Here is a 20,572-nt window from a genome sequence, read left to right as displayed (position 1 = left end):
GCTTAAGTCCTATGAAATACATTTTAAAATACAGTATCCTTTTTATGTCATTGGCTAGTTTTAGGACCATAAAAATTTGAGCTTCTCTTGAGTATAGATGTTCCTTTTAAAAATTTTGTACTCATAATGAAGCAAGTAAAGGACAGGATTTCTTCCTGAATGTGTTAGAAAGTTCAGAAGCAAACGGGTGGTCCACTTCAGGTAAGTGTCCTAGGGCTCCAGACGTGTATAACTATAGGTTTCATCTTCATTTTCTTATCTTTTTGTTTCTTTTTTTTCCAATTGCCTCCTCCTCATTTAAAAAAAAATATCCTTGATATTACATGTATCTCATAAACTACCTCAACTTGGCTTTCAGAAAAGATGTTAAATTTATAACACATCAATGTCAGTGCCCATAAGGCTCAATGAGAATAATAATGAAAAAAAGAAACAGAATGGTTTTCTAAAAGTATTTTTGTTGTTAGTGCCTTAAGTCGATTCTGACTCCTGGCAACCCTGTGTACAGCTGTGTACAGCTGTGTACAGGTCTTTCTTGCACTATCCTCTCATTTTTCGGAGCTCTACCAGACAATGCACTATTGCTATTCATAAGGCTTTCATGGCCAAGTTTTTTGGAAGTGGGTGGCCAGGTCCTTCTTCCAATCTGGACGCTCCACTGAAACCTGTCCACCATGGGTGGCCCTGCTGATACTTGAAATACTGGTGGCATAGCTTTCAGCATCACAGCAACATGCAGCTGCCGCAGTATAACAACCGACAGCTAAGAGGTGTAGTTCCCTTGATGGAGAAATGAACCTGACCATGGTGGTGAGAGCACTGAATCTTAACCACTAGACCACCAGGGCTAGCTTTCTAAAAGTATACTTTCACTTTAATGGCAGCTACTCCATGGTTACAGCTAAATGTAGTCATCAAGTTAGATGCAGAAACAAACATGTTTCTATGTTAGTGTAGCTGTTTAATCTTTTCTATATTAATGATATCGCTGGGAATGTAAGTCCACAGCTGGCAGAAAGAGCCACTATTAATAGTGATTAAGTAGAAGCTAAGACAGGATGATACACGGATCATTATATAATATCTGATAATAATAAAAGTACAGATTTTTTTAAGAAATTTTCTGAACCCTATTTGAAAAACACAAAGACTATAAAATTATTTAGTATAGCTAAAGAGATACTTAAAGGACCACCTAATAACAGTATTAAAGCTTACAAAAGAAAACGCATCCAGAAAAGTGAATAATTGTTTTCCATATACATTAAAAATTAAGCATTACCTCTCCTGGGAACCCTTCCATGATTTGCCCAAGAACACTTAGGTGCTTCTTTTTTCCATTTTCCTCTAGTTCTATACATATGTCACGAATAAAATAATTATCGAATTATATCTTCATTGTGTGTTTGCTCGTAGGGCACCCTGCTAGAGTGTAAACATGTGGGTAGTGTTGATATATTTTCATCTATGAATCACCAGCACTTTGAATTTAGAGCGAGGGGGCAAATACTTATTGATTGCTTCCTATAAGTTCCAGTTACACTACTAGGTGTTTTGCCTATATAGTTACATTTATTACTGACAAAACTGTTGGTAAATAATTCTGATTCTCATTTTCCAAATACGAAAAACAAGGCTGGATCATAGAGCCTGTGCATGTCAGTATCAAGGCTCAGCACGTAATTGTTAAAAGACATAATAGAAGGGTTCTAGACCCCAGTGGCATCTGAAGCCCAGATTCATCACCTTGCTCTCTAAGAAAAATCTCATTAAAATTATAATAAAGGGTTTTTTTTTTTTAAGCCTCTAGTTAGAGGAAGCTATCAATGAGCATCTACACAGAGGCTAATAAAAGAAACAAAGCTGCCCTGGAGACTCCTGGAGAGGCCATTTCCGGAGATGCCCACTTGAATGGAAGACAAGATGGAGTTCAGACAACCCCACTCTGCCCAATGCCAGTGCACAATGCCAGGAAATTGGGCATAAAAGTAGGATGTTTTTTACTCTAAAGCGAAGTCTGTCAGTTGACAAACCTGTGCATATACAGACTCACAATATACTCTTCTATTGCCTTATTATTACATATGAATGGATAAACAAGTATCACAAGTCATTAGAATGAATCCTTAAATATGAAACACTGAAACCAAGATAAACAAACATAACTGACATCAAAGAAAATATAATAACAGGTAATAGATGAGAACATAAAAGTCAGAGACATTTACAAAGATACTGCAATCTGAATTTAAGAATAGGATGCTATGAAATAGGGTTATTCACTGAAAAGGAAAGTACTCTTACAAATATATATGTATAGAGAGTCTTTCATTCTGTCTCTCTCTCCCACAGGAAACAGGTGGAAAAGGCAACATTGATAAAGTGACGAAAAAGCAATGAGATGAAAAATACTAGTCATAGGATAGAGGATACAATTAACAGGTTCAATATCTAAGAACTAAAGGTTGGAAAACGAGAACAGAGAAAAACAGAGGGGAGAAAATTAAGAAAGAAACAATTTAAGAGAATTTTCCAGAGCTTATGATAAACAACTTCATAATGAAAGAAGTGTCTGTGTATGCAGACAATTAAAAAAGACCCTCCTTGATGTATTCTGGAACAACATAAGAACACAACAGAAGATCCTAAAAATTTCAAGAGGTGTGCAGAAATAGACTTATATAGACTGTCTCATCACAAATACAGAATAGTATGAGGCAGTGGAACAATTATTTTAAGAGTTATGAGGAAAAATCTTTTCAACTTAGAATAACATACCAAGAAAATATAAGTCAAATGTAAGGGTAGTAAAAAGACATGCTTCAAAAAAGCAAAATCTTGGGAAATTTACCTCTCCCATACTTTTTATTAGAAAGTTTCATAAGGATTTTTGTAAAAATAAATAGTGAGTAAACTAAGAAAGATATTAGTTTCTATCCAAAGAGAAATAAAGAAAATCCCAATATTGACATCTCTTCAGTATTTCTTTAGAATTTACTAATTTTCTCAGCTTAAAAAAGGAGTCAAAAGACACTTTATATATTGATGGTATAAGAAATATTTATAAAATACATTTTTACTCTTGAAAAAGTAATAAACAGAAGATAAAACTGGTGATGTTGGGTGGCAGGTCAATAAATCTACAGCAGTAAGTAAGCTAGACCATTAAATATTCTAGCTATATGTCAATAGATTATTTCTGAAGTTGATATATCAAAAATATTGACAAAGATATGTAGATTAAATATTTACGGAGGTAACCATCAGAAGAACTCAAATTAGACATAACTGAAAGAGTTAAAAGCAGGTGCCTCAAGAAGTGGATCTCTGGAGACAGGGATGTGAGGGAAAAAGAACTTGCTTTTCATTTTAAACTCCTCTACATATTTGAGTTGCTAAAGCATGTGCAAGCTAAATTTTGATAAAAAAAAGATAAATAACTTGAAGACAAGACTATGTACATGTACAATATGGTCAAAACATGTTTAATAAATATTAAGTATTTTTAACATTTACATATATGATGCATTATTTTGTAAATAGCTAACAATACATATGGTATAACAAGCCACATACTTGTGCATATAAAACGACTGGAAGGAAATGAACTCATAAATTAGCTGTGTTTATCTGATGGGATTCTAGGTGATTTTTGTTTTCCTCTTTATAGTTTTCTGTAACAGTCCAATTTTCTACAATATACAGGTTGTACATTTACAATAAAAACTGTAAATGTTGGGGCCAGCCCAGTGGCATAGTGTTTGAGTTTGCGCACTTTGCTTCAGCAGCCCAGGGTTCATGGGTTTGGATCCTGGGCACAGACCTACACACCACTCATCAAGCCATGCTGTGGCAGCACCCCACATATAAAATAGAGGAAGACTGGCACAGATGTTAGCTCAGGGACAACCTTCCTCATAAGTGAAGGCAGCTCAGGGACAATAATCTTCCTCACCAAACAAACAAACAGACAAACTATATATGTTAATTTCATTAAAAAGAAATATTGTCTTAAGCTAAAATCTCAGGGGTTTAGGGTAGTTGTTAGGAAGAAGTTCCACTTAATGAGAGATTTAAAATACTGGAAGAGGGGCCAGCCCTGTGGCCGAGTGGTTAAATTCATGTGCTCCACTTCCGCGGCCCAGGGTTTCCCTGGTTTGGATCCTGAGCATGGACTATGGCACCGCTCATCAGGTGATGCTGAGGCAGTGTCCCACATAGCACAACCAGAAGGACCTGCAACTAGAATATACAACTATGTACAGGGGGGTGTAGGGAGAAGAAGAAGAAAAAAATACTGGAAGAGGCTATTAGGTTTATGAGTGAAAAAAAATAGGGGAGAAACCCAAATCCTTTTCACTTGTATCATCCTATTTGAAGGGCAGAAAACAGATCTCAACTGTCAAAGACTTAAGGGAAGACAAATGGTACTGTGACAATGTCCAGATGAACTTGTATTACCAAAGTTGTGTTTTATAACAGACATGTAAGAAGTATAACTTGGAAAATGGGTGGAATGTACAAATGGTGTCAAGATGGTAGTGCAGGCAGACTCTGAACTCACCTCCTCTCATGGACACAACAAATTTGCAACTACTCTTGGAACAATTACCCCTAAGAGAGAACTGAAAACTGAACAAAAAGAACCCCCACAACAAGGGACAGTGCTGACTGAGGTAGAAGAGACAGAAATTCCTTTCTAGAGAGAAAAAAGCCGCCTTCTAGCTGCAGCATCTCACAGCCAGCCAGGAGCAAACTTAAGGTATGAAGCCTTACCTGGAGGAGTGGGGGATCTGAGCAGTGGAGCATTATCACAATAAGCAGCTTTTGGACTCAGTACAACCGAGACAAGTGTCATAATATCTGGCTTTTCTGGCTACTAACTACAATAGGGAATGCCCCCAGAAAAGCTATCAGACATAAGGAAAAAAGCCAGCTCTCAAAGGTCCCACACGCAAATTTACCAATTTCAGAAAGCAACCTAAAATCACCAGAAATGTACGCAGTCCTTTGGTAAAGAGACTCACTTAATAGGTCGGTGCATCTTGTTGAGAGGTGAGACCTCTCGAAGGACTGAGACATTGGCAGCAGTCATTATTGTGACCTAGTAGAGGCGTGCTAACATGGATGAGGCAGATGCCACTGGAGTTCTTCCCCTTGCCTGTCAGCACAGGGGTCTGCCCTACCCACTAGAGCACCAATTTAATGCAGCTCAGCCGGGGCAAGCAGCTCACCCTAGGGACTCACCCCACTAAACAGCAAGCCTACAGGCAACTTGTGGGCCCACAGAGGTAGGGAAGCTGGAACCTCTGCAGTCAGGCAAGTAAGTCCAACTCAGCAGGGCAGTGTGAGTGTGAGGGGTACGCTTGCGTTGTTGGAGCGTGTGGAGCCCCTACAGTGGAGCAATTGGGTCTGCTTCAGTGAGCTGGGGTGCACATGTGGCAGGACTGTGTTGATGGGGTGTGTGGCCCTGTGGGTGGTGGAGCTTGTCAGCTGCAGCAGACTTGTGCTTGTCAAACAGCCACATAGGGTATCAGCTCCACTTTCCAAAGCCTAAAACAATTGGGTGCTTCCATAACTGGGACTGGCCCCACTCAGCTGCAAGCCTGAGGAAGATGACAAGAGCCTTTCAGGCCAGAGTCCTACAGCAATTGTAAGCCCCTGAGCCTAGCAACCAGCCACACTGGGGGCCTACTCACTTAACAGAAAAACTGCAATGGGAATGCGCTATTAGACTGTGTAGTCAACTGTGCTGGGGGGTCCCTGCACCTGATAAAGTGTCTGAAAGGTCCACAGCAGAGCCACATGCAGTTGAGCTTTACAACCAGCCAGACCAGGAGACAGCCTAGCCTCCCTGGCCACCTGCAGCAAAAGCAACCCTGCCACAACAGAAGGACACATGTAGCCCACACAAGGGACACTGATGGAACATTTGGGACTGGTGAGAAGAGGAAAGCACACTGCTGGGACTCATAAGGCATCTCTTACATAAGGCCACCTCTCCAAGATCAGGAGACATAGCTGACCCACCTAATACGTAGATACAAGCACACAGAAAGAGGAAAAATGAGGAGACAAAGAAATATGTTCCAAATAAGGGAACAGGACAAAACCCTAGAAAAAGAACTGAATGAAACAGAGATAAACAATCTCCCTGACAAAGAGTTCAAACAAAAAGTCATAAGGATGCTCACTGATCTTGGGAGAAGAATGGATGAACTCAGTGAAAACTTCAACAAAGAATTGGAAAATATAAAAAGAACCAATCAGAAGTGAAGAATACAAAACTGGAAATGAAAAATTCACTAGAGGGAATCAAGAGTAGAGTAGATGGTATGGAAGAACAGATCAGTGAGCTGGAAAAAAGACTAAAGGAAATCACCCAAGCTGAACAGATAAAAGAAAAAGGAATTTAAAAGAATGAGGACAGTCTAAGGGACCTCTGCGACAACATCAAGTGCACTAACATCCATGTTATAGGTGTCCCAGAAGGAGAAGAGAGACAAAGGGGCAGAGAATCTATTTGAAGAACTAATAGTTGAAAACTTTCCTAACCTAAGGAAGGAAACGGACATCCAGGTATAGGAAGCACAGAGAACACTAACCAAGATAAATCCAAAGAGGCCCACACCAAGACACATTATATTTCAAATGTCAAGAATTAAAGATAAAGAAAGAATCTTAGAAGCGGCAAGAGAAAGGCAACAAGTTACATACAGAGGAAACCTCATAAGGTTATCAGCTGACTTCTCAGCAGAAACCTTAAAGGTTAGAAGGGGGTGGCACAATATATTTTGAGTGCTGAAAGGAAAAACCTACAGCCAAGAATACTCTACCCAACAAGGTTATCATTAAGAATGGAGGGAGGGGCCAGCCTGTGGCGCAACAGTTAAGTTTGCACATTTTGCTTCTCAGCAGCCCGAGGGTCACCAAGTAGCATCCTGGGTGTGGACATGGCACCACTTGGCAAAAGCCATGCTGTGGGAGGTGTCCCACATATAAAGTAGAGGAAGATGGGCATGGATGTTAGCTCAGGGCCAGTCTTCCTCAGTAAAAAGAGAAGGATTGGCAGTAGTTAGCTCAGGGCTAATCTTCCTGAAAAAAAAAAGAATAGAGGGAGAAATAAAGAGTTTCCCAGACAAGCAAAAACTAAAGTTTATCACCAAGAAACCAGCCCTACAAGAAATGCTAAAGGGACTTATTTAAGTAGAAAATAGAAGATCACAAATAGGAATAAGAAAATTCTCCCCAAAAAAAGGCAGTAAATTCATTGGTAAAGGCAAATATACCACAAGGTAGCTGGTCAACCACTTTTGGAGCTAATATGAAGGTCAAAAGACAAAAGTACTAAAATTATCTATTCCCATGATAATGGGGTAATGGATCACCAGCACAATAAAAGAAGTTAGATATGGTATCATAAACATAAAATGTGGCAGGAGGGGAGGAAAAGAGTAGAGCTTTTAGAAAGAGGACAAACTAAAGAGAATATCAACTTAATATAGATTGATATATACATAGATTATTATATATGGACCTCATCATCATCGCAAACCAGAAACCTAGAATAAATACAAAAAAAAAATAAGAGAAAGAAACCCAAAAGTAATACTAAAGAAAGGCATCAAACCACAAGGGAAGAGAGCAAGACAAGAAAGGAATAGAGAAGAACTACTAAAACACTCAGACAAAAGTAACAAAATGGCAATAAGTACATACTTATCAACAGCTACTTTAATTATCAGTGGACTAAAAGCTCCAATCAAAAGGCATGGAGTGGCTGATTGGATATAAAAAAGACCCATATATATGCTCCATTGAAGAGAAATACTTCAGAGCTAAAGATATTCACAAACTAAAAGTGAAAGGACAGAAAAAGATACTCCATGCAAATGGAAATGAAAAGAAAGCTGGGGTGCCAATACTTATATCAAACAAAATAGACTTTCAAACAAAAACTGTAACAAGAGACAAAGAATGGCACTATATAATGATAAAGGGAACAATCCAAAAAGAGAATATAACACTTGTAAATATCTATGAACCCAACATAGAAACACCTAAATAATAAAGCAATTATGAACAGACACAAAAGGAGAAACAGACAGTAACATAATAGTGGGAGAATTTAACACTCCACATACACCAATGGATAGGTCATCCAAATAGAAGATCAATAAGGAAACATTGGCCTTAAAAGACACATTAGACCAGAAGGACTTAGAAGATATATAAAGAACATTCCATCCAACAACCACAAAATACACATTCTTTTCTAATGCACATGGAACATTCTCCAAAACAGATCACTATTAGCCCACAAAACAAGTCTCAATAAATTTAAGAAGACTGAAATAATACCAACCACCTCTTCTGACTACAATGGTATGAAACTAGAAATCAACTACAGGAAGAAAATCGGAAAAGACACAAATACGTGGGGATTAAACAAAATGCTACTGAACAACAATCAGGTCAAAGAAGAAATAAAAAACATATCTGGATACAAATGAAAATGCTACATGCTAAAATTTCTGGGATACAGCAAAATCAATCCTAAGAGGGAAATTTATAGTAATACAGGCCTACCTCAACAAACAACAAAACTCTCAAATAAATAATCTAATGGTGCACATAAAGGAACTGGATAAAGAAGAACAAACAATGTCCAAGATCAGTAGAAGGAAGGAAATAATAAAAATCAGAGCAGAAACAAATGAAATCAAGACTAAAAATAGTAGAAAAAAATCAGTGAAACTAAGAGCTGATTCTCTGAAAAGATAAACAAAATTGACTAGCCTTTAGCTAGATTCACCAAGAAAAAAAGATACAAGGCTCAAATAAATAAAATCAGGAATGAAAGAGGAGAAATTAAAACCAACATCTCAGAAATACAAAAGATTATAAGAGAATATTATGAAAAGCTATATGCCAAAAAATTGGATAATCTAGAAGAAATGGATAAATTCTTAGAATAATCCAAGCTTCCAAAATTGAATCAAAAAGAAATAAAGAATTTGAATATACCAATCACCAGTAAGGAGATCAAAACAGTAATCTGAAACCTCCCAAAATATAAGAGTCAGGACCAGATGGCTTCCCTGGTGAATTCTATCAAATCTTCCAAGAAGACTTAATACCTATCCTTCTCAAACTCTTCCAAAAAATTGAAGAGGAGGCTTTCTAACTCATTGTACAAAGCCAACATTACCCTGACACCAAAATCAGGCAAGGACAACACGAAAGAAGAAAATTATAGGCCAATATCACTGATGAACATTGATGCAAAAGTCTTCAACAAAATACTAGCAAATCAAATACAACAATACATTAAAAAGATCATACACCACGATCAAGTGGGATTTATTCCAGGGATGCAGAGACTGTTCAACATCCACAAATCAATCAATGTGATACACCACATTAACAAAATGAAGAATAAAAATTACATGATCATCTCAAAGGAGGCAGAGAGAGCATTTAACAAGCTATACCATCCATTTATGATAAAAACTCTAAATAAAATGGGTATAGAAGGAAAGTACCTCAACATAATAAAGGTCATATATGACAAAGCCACAGCTAATACCAATCTCAATGGGGAAAAACAGAAAGCTAGCCCTCTAAGAACAGGAATCAGACAAGGATGCCCACTTCACCACTCTTATTTAACATAGTATTGGAAGACCTAGCCAGAGCAATCAGGCAAAAAAAAGAAATAAAAGCGATCCAAATTGGAATGTAAGAGGTGAAACTGTCACTATTTGCAGATGACATGATTTTATATATAGAAAACCCTAAAGAATCTACCAAAAAATTTTCAGAAATAATAAATGAATATGGTAAAGTTGCAGGATACAAAATTGACATAGAAAAATCTGTTGCATTTCTATACAGTAACAACAAAGTAGCAGAAAGAGAAATTGAGAAGGCAATCCCATTTACAATCACAACAAAAAGAATAAAATACCTAGGAATAAACTTGACCAAGGAGGTGAAAGACCCATACACTGAGAACTATGAAAAATTGTTCCAAGAAAAAGAAGACAAAAGAAATGGAAAGATATTCCGTGCTCTTGGATTAGAAAAATTAACATAGTTAAAATGTCCATACTTCCTAAAGCAAACTACAGATTCAGTGCAATCCCTATCAACATTTCAATGACATTTTTCACAGAAATAGAACAAAGAATCCTAAAGTTTACATGGAACAACAAAAGACCCCAAATAGCCAAAAGAATCTTGAGGGAAAAGAACAAAACTCCCTGATATCAAAATATACTACAAGGCTATAGCAATCAAAGCTATAGTAATCAAAACAGCATGGTACTGGCACAAGAACAGACAGACAGATCAATGGAACAGAATCAGGAGCCCAAAAATAAACCCAAACATCTATGGGCAGCTAATTTTCGATAAGGGAGCCAAGAACATACGACGGAGAAAGGAGAGTCCCTTCAATAAATGGTGTTGGGAAAAACTGGACAGCCACATGCAAATGAATTAAGGCAGACCATTATCTTTCACCATACACAAAAATTAACTCAAAATGGATTAAAGACTTGAATGTAAGGCCTGAAACCATGAACCTTCTGGAAGAAGACATAGGTAGTACACTCTTTGACATTGGTCTTAGCAGCATGTTTTCGTGTACCATGTCTGACAGGGCAAGGGAAACAAGAGAAAAAATAAACAAATGGGACTACATCAAACTAAAAACCTTCTTCACAGCAGAGGAAACCATCAACAAAATGAAAAGACAACCTAACAACTGGGAGAAGATACTTGCAAACCATATGCCTGATAAGGAATTAATATCCAAAATATACAAAGAACTCATACATCTCAACAACATAAAAACTAACAACCCAATTAAAAAACGGGCAAAAGATCTGAACAGACGTTTATCCAAAGAAGATATACAGATGGCCAACAGGAACATGAAAAGATGTTCAACATCACTAATTATCAGGGAAATGGAGATCAAAACCACCATGAGATATCACCTCACTCCCCCGAGAATGGTATAATTAATAAGACAGGAAACAGTATGTTTTGGAGAGGATGTAGAGAAAAGGGAACTCTCATACACTGCTGGTGGGAGTGCAAACTGGTTCAATATCTATGGAAAACAGTATGGAGCTTCCTCAAAAAATTAAGAATAGATCTAGCATACAATCCAGCTATTCCACTGCTGGGTATTTATCCAGAGAACATGAAAACATGAATGCTTAAAGATACATGCACCCCTATGCTCAATGCAGCATCATTCAAGACTTGGAAGCAACCTAGGTGCCCATTGAGGGACAGATGGATAAAGAGATGTGGTATACATACACAATGGAATACCACGCAGCCATAAAAAATGATGAAATCTGGCCACTTGCAACAACATGGATGGGCTGATGGTATTATGCTAGGTGAAATAAGCCAGAGGGAGAAAGTCAAATACCATATGATCTCACTCATAAATAGAAAATAAAACAAGAACAAACACATAGAGCCAGAGATTGAATTCGTGGATACCAGAGGGGAAGGCAGGAGAGAAGAGGGCTAAATGGGTGATTAGGCACACGTGTGTGGTGATGGATTTTAATTAGCCTTTGGCTGGTGAACATGATGTAATCTACACAAAAATTGAAATATAATGATGTACACCTGAAATTTACATAATGTTATAAACCAATGTTATCTCAATGAAAAAAAGTAACACTAAAAAGAAAATGTGTGGAATATTTTTATAAAGAGTTTTACTCTATGATTTAATTTATAACATAAAAACAGGTGATCGGGGAATTATTTCCCTCATATTTAATTCAATTTGGATATAGCCCCAATCATGAATGTTTCAGAATTTATAAATTGTATACTCCTTTAGCATGGAGCAGTAACTGAGGAAAACAAACACAGGCTAATGACACAACTCAAGGACACTGTTGCAACTAGGTTTCTTGGTATTTTAAATACTAATTGAAAACTCCCCCCATTTCCAATTATTCCTGTGTTTGATATACTACAATCAATAAAGATTACATTGTGAAAAGTAACTCATGTTAACATGTAGCAAAAAATCAAAAAGTAAACCAGTGAAGTAACTTTAGTAGTTACATTCTGTCACTTTGCACTGGGAAAAAATTATTATATGTAAAAGCAATGACTAAAATTCAAGACTGTTTAAAATCTATTAGTGGTTATCAAATTTGTCAACCTCTGTGGTACTCACACAGCTATTCTCATATCATCCATTGTATTATGTAATAAGAGTATTTGCATCATTAACCCCTGTTGGCATATTAAATAGGATTTGTTGATCTGGGAAAAGTCATATGTTGTGCTCATATTTTATTCCTCAAGGCTATTCTCTGGGGGTTTCATTTGCACTTTATTTTTGGGTGTAGGATGGCAGTAGAAACATTGAACAAGTATCATGTGGACCAAATCAGATAAAAATGAGACTCCATAGAATGTCAGTACAATTTGGGAGTTTATATACCTGCATATATCTCTGTATCTCGATATCTCTGCATCGATCGATAGATCAATCGATTGATCCATACGTATGACCATGAAGGGACAGAGAAAAATGGCAACGTTGGGAGTGTCTTTGAGGTAAGATTATCAGGCTTTTACATTTTTTGTTCTTTATACTTACATAGTTTCTAAATTTCTACAATGAGCACAGTGCTTTTGAGAAACAACTACATATGTTGTATATATACATAAATCTAGCACAGACTGTTTCCAGTTTCCTGCAGGAAACAGACCTGTAGTACATAAACAAACAACTTATAGTCTAATCTCTAGGGCCCATATGCATGCAAAATAAGCTAAAATGAAATGCATACACAAAAATCAGCTGCTTTAAGTTGTTAGAATTATTTTAACAAAACTGGTGAGGAATCTCAGCAACATAGGAATATTTTATCTATGTGTGAGTGACAGTCTTTTCATTATATACATATCAGTTGAAAACAAATCCAGATCACTCTTTTAAAGTTGTAATACACATTAAATCTCTAGGGTTGATATGTACAGTGAAGTAAAAAACAAAACAAAACTTACTTTGGAGAAATTGTCACAACGTTTCCTGTTTGGGAGAGGGAGAAATCAGTGGCATCTCTTCCAATAATTGTGGCATTATACACTAAGTTTTTCAGGCTTGAATTTTTCAGTAGAATCTATGTTGAAGGAGAGAATATAAATAAGATCATAAATTTTAAAACTATATAATTTGACATTTCTTATTTTTATTAAAGGAAGTTATATATTTTAATCATGAAAATATTTATTACTAGTGCACTAACTGGAGGAAAGAAGACTTTGTATTTAAAAATAGTATATATATAGTGGCCAGCTGGTGGCGCAGCGGTTAAGTGCGCACGTTCTGCTTCAGCGGCCCGGGGTTCACAGGTTCAGATCCCGAGTGCGGACATGGCACCGCTTGGCAAACCATGCTGTGGTAGGCGTCCCACATATAAAGTAGAGGAAGATGGGCACGAATGTTAGCTCAGGGCCAGTCTTCCTCAGCAAACAGAGGAGGATTGGCAGCGGATGTTAGCTCAGGGCTAATCTTCCTCAAAAAGAAAAAAAAATTTTTAAAAACAAATATAAAAAAAATAGTATACATATACATATATAGTTTAGCAGAAGTGCACAGGGAGGGGCTGTCCCCAGGGCTGAGAGGTTAAGTCCGTGTGCTTCACTTCGGTGGCCCAGGGTTTCGCTGGTTCAGATCCTGGGCGCAGCAACGGCACTACTCAGCAGGCCATGCTGGGGTGGCATCCCACATAGCACAAACAGAGGCATTCACAACTAGAATCCACAACTATGTACTGGGGGGCTTTGGGGAGAAGGAAAAAAGAAAACCCATCAGAAGTGCACATTTGTGAAAAATAAAAGCTGTCTTTTATCTATAATCTTACAGTGTGAATATTATTTCTAGTAAATAATTAAATGTGGAAGAAAATCATGTTTCCATTTCCATATGCTTTAATTTGATTTTTAACATCACAATTATAATTTATGTTTATTAAAAATGTTGTCTAAACACTAGCTTGTGTTATTAACTACTTTTTAAAAATAATAACATTTAAATGGCAGAAAGAAATACAAACATGGACAGAGTAGGAGAACCAGTAATAACACCTAACGGAAATAAATCACTGCTCAATTTAATTCAGACTCCTCTTATCTTTGCAGGCTGAAGGAAAGCATTTCTAACTCTTTAGGAATTTTATTTTGAAGTCAAAAGTGCTCTCCAATATAATTACAGCTCTAGGCTAATTAGTACCCAAAGCCCTTAAATATCATCGCACTTAGTGAATTATCATAGTAAATACTGTTGAAAAAAATCTCTAAAGAGTTTTATATCTCTTTTCCCTACAAAAAAAAGGGGAAGAAAGAAAATTAAATAATAGCGATCATATTTCAATATGTGCTAAAAAAAATCAGAAGGAGGGGGTTTTCCTCTCCCTAAATTGAGTCCTTTACACTTTGAGGCAAGAACCTGTGTTTTTCCCTATTTTTAACTGAATCCTTACCAACCATCGCTTATACCGTCACAGAGGATACACAGTTATTTTCTCAAAAAGCTTACAACTACAAGTCAAAGATCATCAGGACATATTTTTTGAAGACCAAATATGGACATGTTTTGCATCGAAAGTATAAAATTACTCCCCCAACTTAATAAGAGGAAGGATACATAAAACAGCCTGAGGAAAAGGAATAAACATGCTATGACCAAAGGGGTAAATTAACTTTTGTACAGAATAAAATGCTATCAGCCCACACTTTCCTGAGAAAGAAGCAAGTCAAGAGACCTATAAATCTGGTTGAAGATTTTATGAAAACTAGTAGAAGGAATAATCTTAGATAAATATAAGCAATCCAAAATTGTATGCTAGGAGATATTTCACAAGTGTTAATATGAAACAAATTGTTTGAAAACCAAAGTGAGGTCAATGGTCGCTAACAAGATATTTTTCCATCAAAGATATTTTCCACTTGCAAAACATGGACATACTTATATAGATTTATTATTGTCACAGGATTCAAAATTTCATTTTCAATTTTTTCCTGCAAATTAAAAAATTCACTGCTTTGGGCCAGCCCGGTGGCGCAGCAGTTAAGTGCGCATGTTCTACTTTGGCAGCCTGGGGTTTGCCGGTTCGGATCCCGGGTATGGACATGGCACTGCTCGGCACGCCATGCTGTGGTAGGGGTCCCACATAAAAAGTAGAGGAAGATAGGCACGGATGTTAGCTCAGGGCCAGTCTTCCTCAGAAAAAAGAGGAGGATTGGCAGCAGATGTCAGGGCTAATCTTCCTCAAAAAAAAAAAAAAATTCACTGTTACACATTTAGCAGCTCCAGCATATGTAAACTCGTTTAGTGGGAATTAGGTGGCCCTGGTGAGGAGCACTTTTCACTATGGACTTCCCTTTCAACATTTTCGTTTGAACAAAATCTATCCGGATCTGTAAACTGCTCCCTGAAGGAAAGCCAAGCATATTCTGATCACAAGTTTCCACTTACGGTATCAGTCCTCTTGTACATGAAATGGAGTTCAAGTTTCCGAAAGGATTTCTCCTTCAAAGGGCTTAACTTTCATTTTCTACCTCCTCAAAGCCCATTCCTCAATGGAATGAAAGAGTCATCATTTCACTGCAGGTGGCGATTATTGTTAAGCAAAAAGTGTCCCTTTTACTCTGCTATACTTTTGGTTTAGGAGAAGCAATGTTTGTTAAGGCTTATCCTATTATATTGATACTTTTGTTAATTTTGGATTGAGAAAGAAATATCTAAAACCCCTCTTAAGTGTTTAACTCCCCATATATTTTGGCCTCAAAGCTGTCCTTACCCGTCTCAGCACAGTGTCATGTAGAGTACAATGAAAGAGCACCACCTTCTTGGGGAGATATGTAGGGAGGCTTTCGTACATGTAGACACAAAGCATGAGCATCAGGATTGGATTAGGGTCACAGATGTCGGTGGCCTAGTTTCAAAGAAGAGAAATATAAATTAGAGGAGATACAGATAAAACACATAAAAAGAGCTAAAGCATAATACACCACTTGTTGAATTACTTTAAAACATTTTAAAATCTTACTGATTGACAATGATGCTGAAATGTAGACACAGCAGGCAAAATATTGCTGTGAATCAGAAGCTTGACCTAAGTGTTAAAAGATGAATTAGCTGTGTTCTAAGTAGAAGAATGACCTCACAACCTCAAAGACTAGCCAGAGGTCAGAAAAATACTATGAGCGAGAAATATTGACTAATGTGACTAAGACGCCATCCCCGTTTTAAAGTATCCTATAATGCAGTAAAAGAAAACTGAGAAGTAGATAGACTACTGAGGTAAAAGATGGCAAGAGATTTTCAAGCAAAATCCCATGGGAGGAGGCAGCACATGAGATGGACTTAGAGAATGCTTGGATTTTAAATAGGTTGTCTGGCATGAAGAAAAAGGTGCATTCTATCAGAAAGGCAAAGAACCACAGGGCAGGGATATAAGGCAGTATAGCATTCGCTCTGGAAAGAAGAATTACAATCTGAATCATGCATAAGGTAAGGAGGGACAAGTATTGGAAGAAAAGACTAAGGCGTACCAGGACCACATTGTGGAGCGTGTGGTTGTCAGGGTGAGGGTCTTGATTTCTGAACAAGGAATAAGACAAGAGCAACAATTCAGGCAGATTAGGCAGGGGTTGGCTGGGGAGGTACTTTTCCCAGAACAGACAAATTAGAATAAGGCAGAAAATGTAATTATAATGATAAACAAGATAAATTAGTGATGGTTGTTGGAACAGATTTGAGACAAAATCCAGAATTACAGAGGAACAACAGCAGGGACAATCAACATAGCCAGAATGTGCATTGAGGCCAAAAAATAGAGTCAGGAACAGAAGGAAGAAGGATTTTTTCTAACAGTTTATATAGTGCCTATGATCTTCTAGAAAAAGGTGGAGGTAGTGTGGGAGAATTATTCATAGAAAAGGAGTATTGGGATTGGTCCAAGGCAAGGATTCAAAGACACGTAAAACACCACTCAGAAACAAGCAAGTCTGTCATTGACAATGTACAGGGAGCTCTTTACATTTCCATAAAATGAAGATCTATTAACGGCACACATTCAAGTTAGCAAGTGAAAATGATCTGGGCCTGGCCTGGAAATGCAAAAAGTGCAAGAGCTGAGGATGCCTCACGTGTTATGTGGAACTAACACACTTGACTGAAGTTTGGCAGCAGGTATCAGAGAATAACGATAGCCCTTCTGATCATCTTTGAGTCCACATTTTCAAATACATTCTTTTCCTTCTTTGGGAGAAGAGAAGGGTTTGTTCTTTCTTGTTGCGTCAATAAGCGGAAAGGCTAACCAATAAAGGCGCCTGGGGAGGGAACTGTTAGTAAAAATAAGAGAGCCGGCCTGTCTCAGCAGGGTAGAAAGCTGCTATTAAGTATGATTTGAGGAAAACTGAGAAATACAAGACTCCAAAGTTTCTTATCAGTATTCTGTGGTCTCACATTTCTTCAATAAAAATGTTAGTCAAGAGATGTAGGAAATTATTTAAGATAAGAACAAACTAAGAAACAAAATACAGAGTTTAATTTCCACAAAGTGAAGAATGGTCCTCCTGGGCCTTGTGTGATGGGCCAGCCTATGGGTGTGATCCAAAGAGGACCATCTAGGGTGACGGGAAATGTGTTTGTTGGGGAAAGGGTAGAACCAGCGGCAGAACACTCTGGGGTCAAGTCTGGGCTCAAGAAAAGTCTTTGAACACTGGTTTATTGACTATGACATAAAATATACAGGAAGCAATATAAAATTATTTCAAAACATCTTTGAAAAACATACAATAGGGTGAAAATGCAACAATTTGGAAATGAAAAAAAATTATCTTAATGAAAAAATACATTTGATAATTAGGATATTAGACTGAAAAACCAGAGAAAAAAACATCCTTACCTTTCTCGGTGATACATTTCAATAAAAATAACCTAAACCAATTATACTTTAGTCAATCCTAGGTTTAAAAAACCAAATGTCACATGTGTGTGGTGATGGATTGTAATTAGTCTTTGGGTGGTGAACATGATGTAATCTACACAGGAATCAAAAATATCATGATGTACACCTGAAATTTATACAATGTTATAAACCAATTTTACCGCAATAAAAAAATAAAGAGCCAAATATTAAAATAAGTTAGGTTTGTTTAAGACCAGACTTTCACGTGAAATATCTTTCAAAGATATAATCATGACTTTCTCTATACAGGTCTAAGCTAGAAGAACTTCAATTGTATTAGTCCATTTTTTCCCCCCATGGGAAAGTATTTTCCTATTGGACTAAGACAAGGCAGAGGATTAAACAAAAAAAGTCATACTAGAGAGAAATGCTGGAGTAGAAATGTGCTAAACTAAATTCAAGTCCTGCAACCACATAGTGCCATGATCTTAACTAAATCAATTGGTTTCCCTAGGCCTCAGTTTCCTCATCAGCAACAAGAAGAGGTGAGATGATCCTGAGCTTCATGGTAAATGTAATCTGCTATGATTTCAAGATATCATCAGCTTTCAAACTAGATACCAACTGTAACTAGCAGTATCCACGGACATACTGTAATCCTACAGTGAGCACTATTGATTGCAATCCCAACAGCAATTTTCCCCTTTGTTCTTTACTAAGAATCTCAATTCTTGTGGCTGTCCCATTACTTTTATCAAACACTGGTTTAGCTACAAGCATCGGATGCAATTCTGGTCAACGATACACAATGGGAATACACAATGCTGTGGGACCACTGGGAAAAGTTTAGCCTATGGGAAAACAGAAGCAAAAGAAGAGGTGCTACTCAACAGCCCCAAGAAGAGCTGTGTGAAGGTGCTACGTGAGAATTTCAGTAGAAACTTTGTGGTTATTAGTGCACAGCATGCTGGGAAGGGCTGAGCAAAAATGAATCTCTGATCACTTTTTTGAGACACTGAATAACTATCCTATAATCTTCTACCACCTGACTTCATCTTATGTAAAATAATGAATTTCTTTATTTTTCAAACACTTTTATTCATGAATTCTGTTATTTAAGGCTGAAAACATCCAAGCTGACAAAAACAAACAAAATTTTTAACAGGAAAATAGATTATCTATTCACCCTTAGCTCCTATCACTATGCAGTGAATTGTGTGTGGTGTCGCCTCTATAAACGTTAATTACATTTATTATTTTTTTAAATCCATCTCTCTACATGAGGGAATAAAAATACACTCTATGTTGAGTCCAAACAATTCCCATAATATTTTTGCTTTAACTATAGAGCACGTCATGAAAGGGAGAATATGTAATAACTTACATTCCAGCTGGCAGGATTCACAAAAGGATGTGACATTGGCACAGAAACTCATCCAGCTGATTCAATAGTTTCAAAGAAGGACATAATGAATAAGAAACTTAAACCTTAATAAATAAGTCCAGTAGTGAATTTCACAGGATTCAAATGTGGACCAGTGCTAAGCATCAGCATTAATTCACTATGGCTAAGTTAATTTAAGGGTGCTATTTTTAAACTTTGTCATTTAATACGGTTGGTACATCCAGGCTGGTAAAAAGTTAGGGAATTGGAACTGGCTGGTAAAAGCTTGGTAATTATCTGCTAAGTTAACGGTCAATTTCTCCATTCATCAAATCTTTGACATCTTCTCTACATTTTTATGTAGTAGATACTCATCTTTTAAAATATTTTTTGGCTATACAATAAAATAAACATTTTGAGTAAACATTTCTGAGGAAATTGAAAAGCAAAGGAGAGAATCAAAGTGTATGATGAATGATGTTTTCTAAACAGAGACATCTTAAGTTTCTTGTGAACCCTTACGAAATTCTCAAGGCCCACCTTAAACACCAAGTGTCTCATGCACCTCATCCTGGTTCCTTTATCGAAACGATTTCTCTCCCCTTTGACTCCCACAGCTCATTGTTTCCATGTCTACTGTGGCAATTGCTATCTGATTTGCATCAGCTCTTTTTCATATACTTGTTGCTATTAGCTGCTAACATCTGTGAAGGCATGAGTGTGGTTTAACCATATCTGTACCCCTTGTAGGGTCTATCCAGTGTCTTTCATGGAGGAGATTCAATTTGTCAAACTGACTGAACTGGAATATTCTTATTCTTCCAAACCAAAGTCTTTTATTATAGTTTATAATATCCATCTTATCTAATATCTATCTTTTATTATGTTTATGTAAATGTCAGACCTGGTACAAAGTGACTTTAACATGCAAGTGGCTTTAATACAAGGAAAAAGCAAGCCATTGTAAAATGTTATTTCTCCAGCAGGTGTAAGGAACCATTTTATACCCAGCCATATGTGGGCACTAGCATGGTCAGTCTCTCTGCATCACGGAACAGAAAACTCAGTTAGTTGTAATGGTCCTTCTCCTGTCTCCTCCTTTTGTGGCTGGTCACCAGGTCTAGCAAACTTCACCATGCCTCCTACATCAGCTTATTATTTTAAGTCCTCATTAAAATGATATGAGTAGAGAAAACACCTTTCTCCTTGACCA

General features: G+C 37.1%; 1 protein-coding gene across 1 annotated transcript in view; it reads right to left on the bottom strand.

Moving 5' to 3' along the window:
• Positions 1-20,572, bottom strand: part of CFAP47 (cilia and flagella associated protein 47) — a 422,907-nt gene that overhangs the window by 208,713 nt on the left and 193,622 nt on the right. The window contains exons 36-37 of the mRNA XM_070603391.1: positions 15,861-15,995; positions 13,063-13,178 (exon numbers count right to left, since the gene is read on the bottom strand). Of these exons, the coding sequence (XP_070459492.1) occupies positions 13,063-13,178; positions 15,861-15,995 (251 nt within the window). The remainder of the gene's footprint in view (positions 1-13,062; positions 13,179-15,860; positions 15,996-20,572) is intronic.

The sequence above is a fragment of the Equus przewalskii genome, chromosome X (genome assembly GCF_037783145.1).
Source record: "Equus przewalskii isolate Varuska chromosome X, EquPr2, whole genome shotgun sequence".
NCBI lineage: Eukaryota > Metazoa > Chordata > Mammalia > Perissodactyla > Equidae > Equus > Equus przewalskii.
The sequence above is the reverse complement of the archived record's forward strand: the minus strand, read 5'-3'. Positions and strand labels throughout refer to the sequence as shown.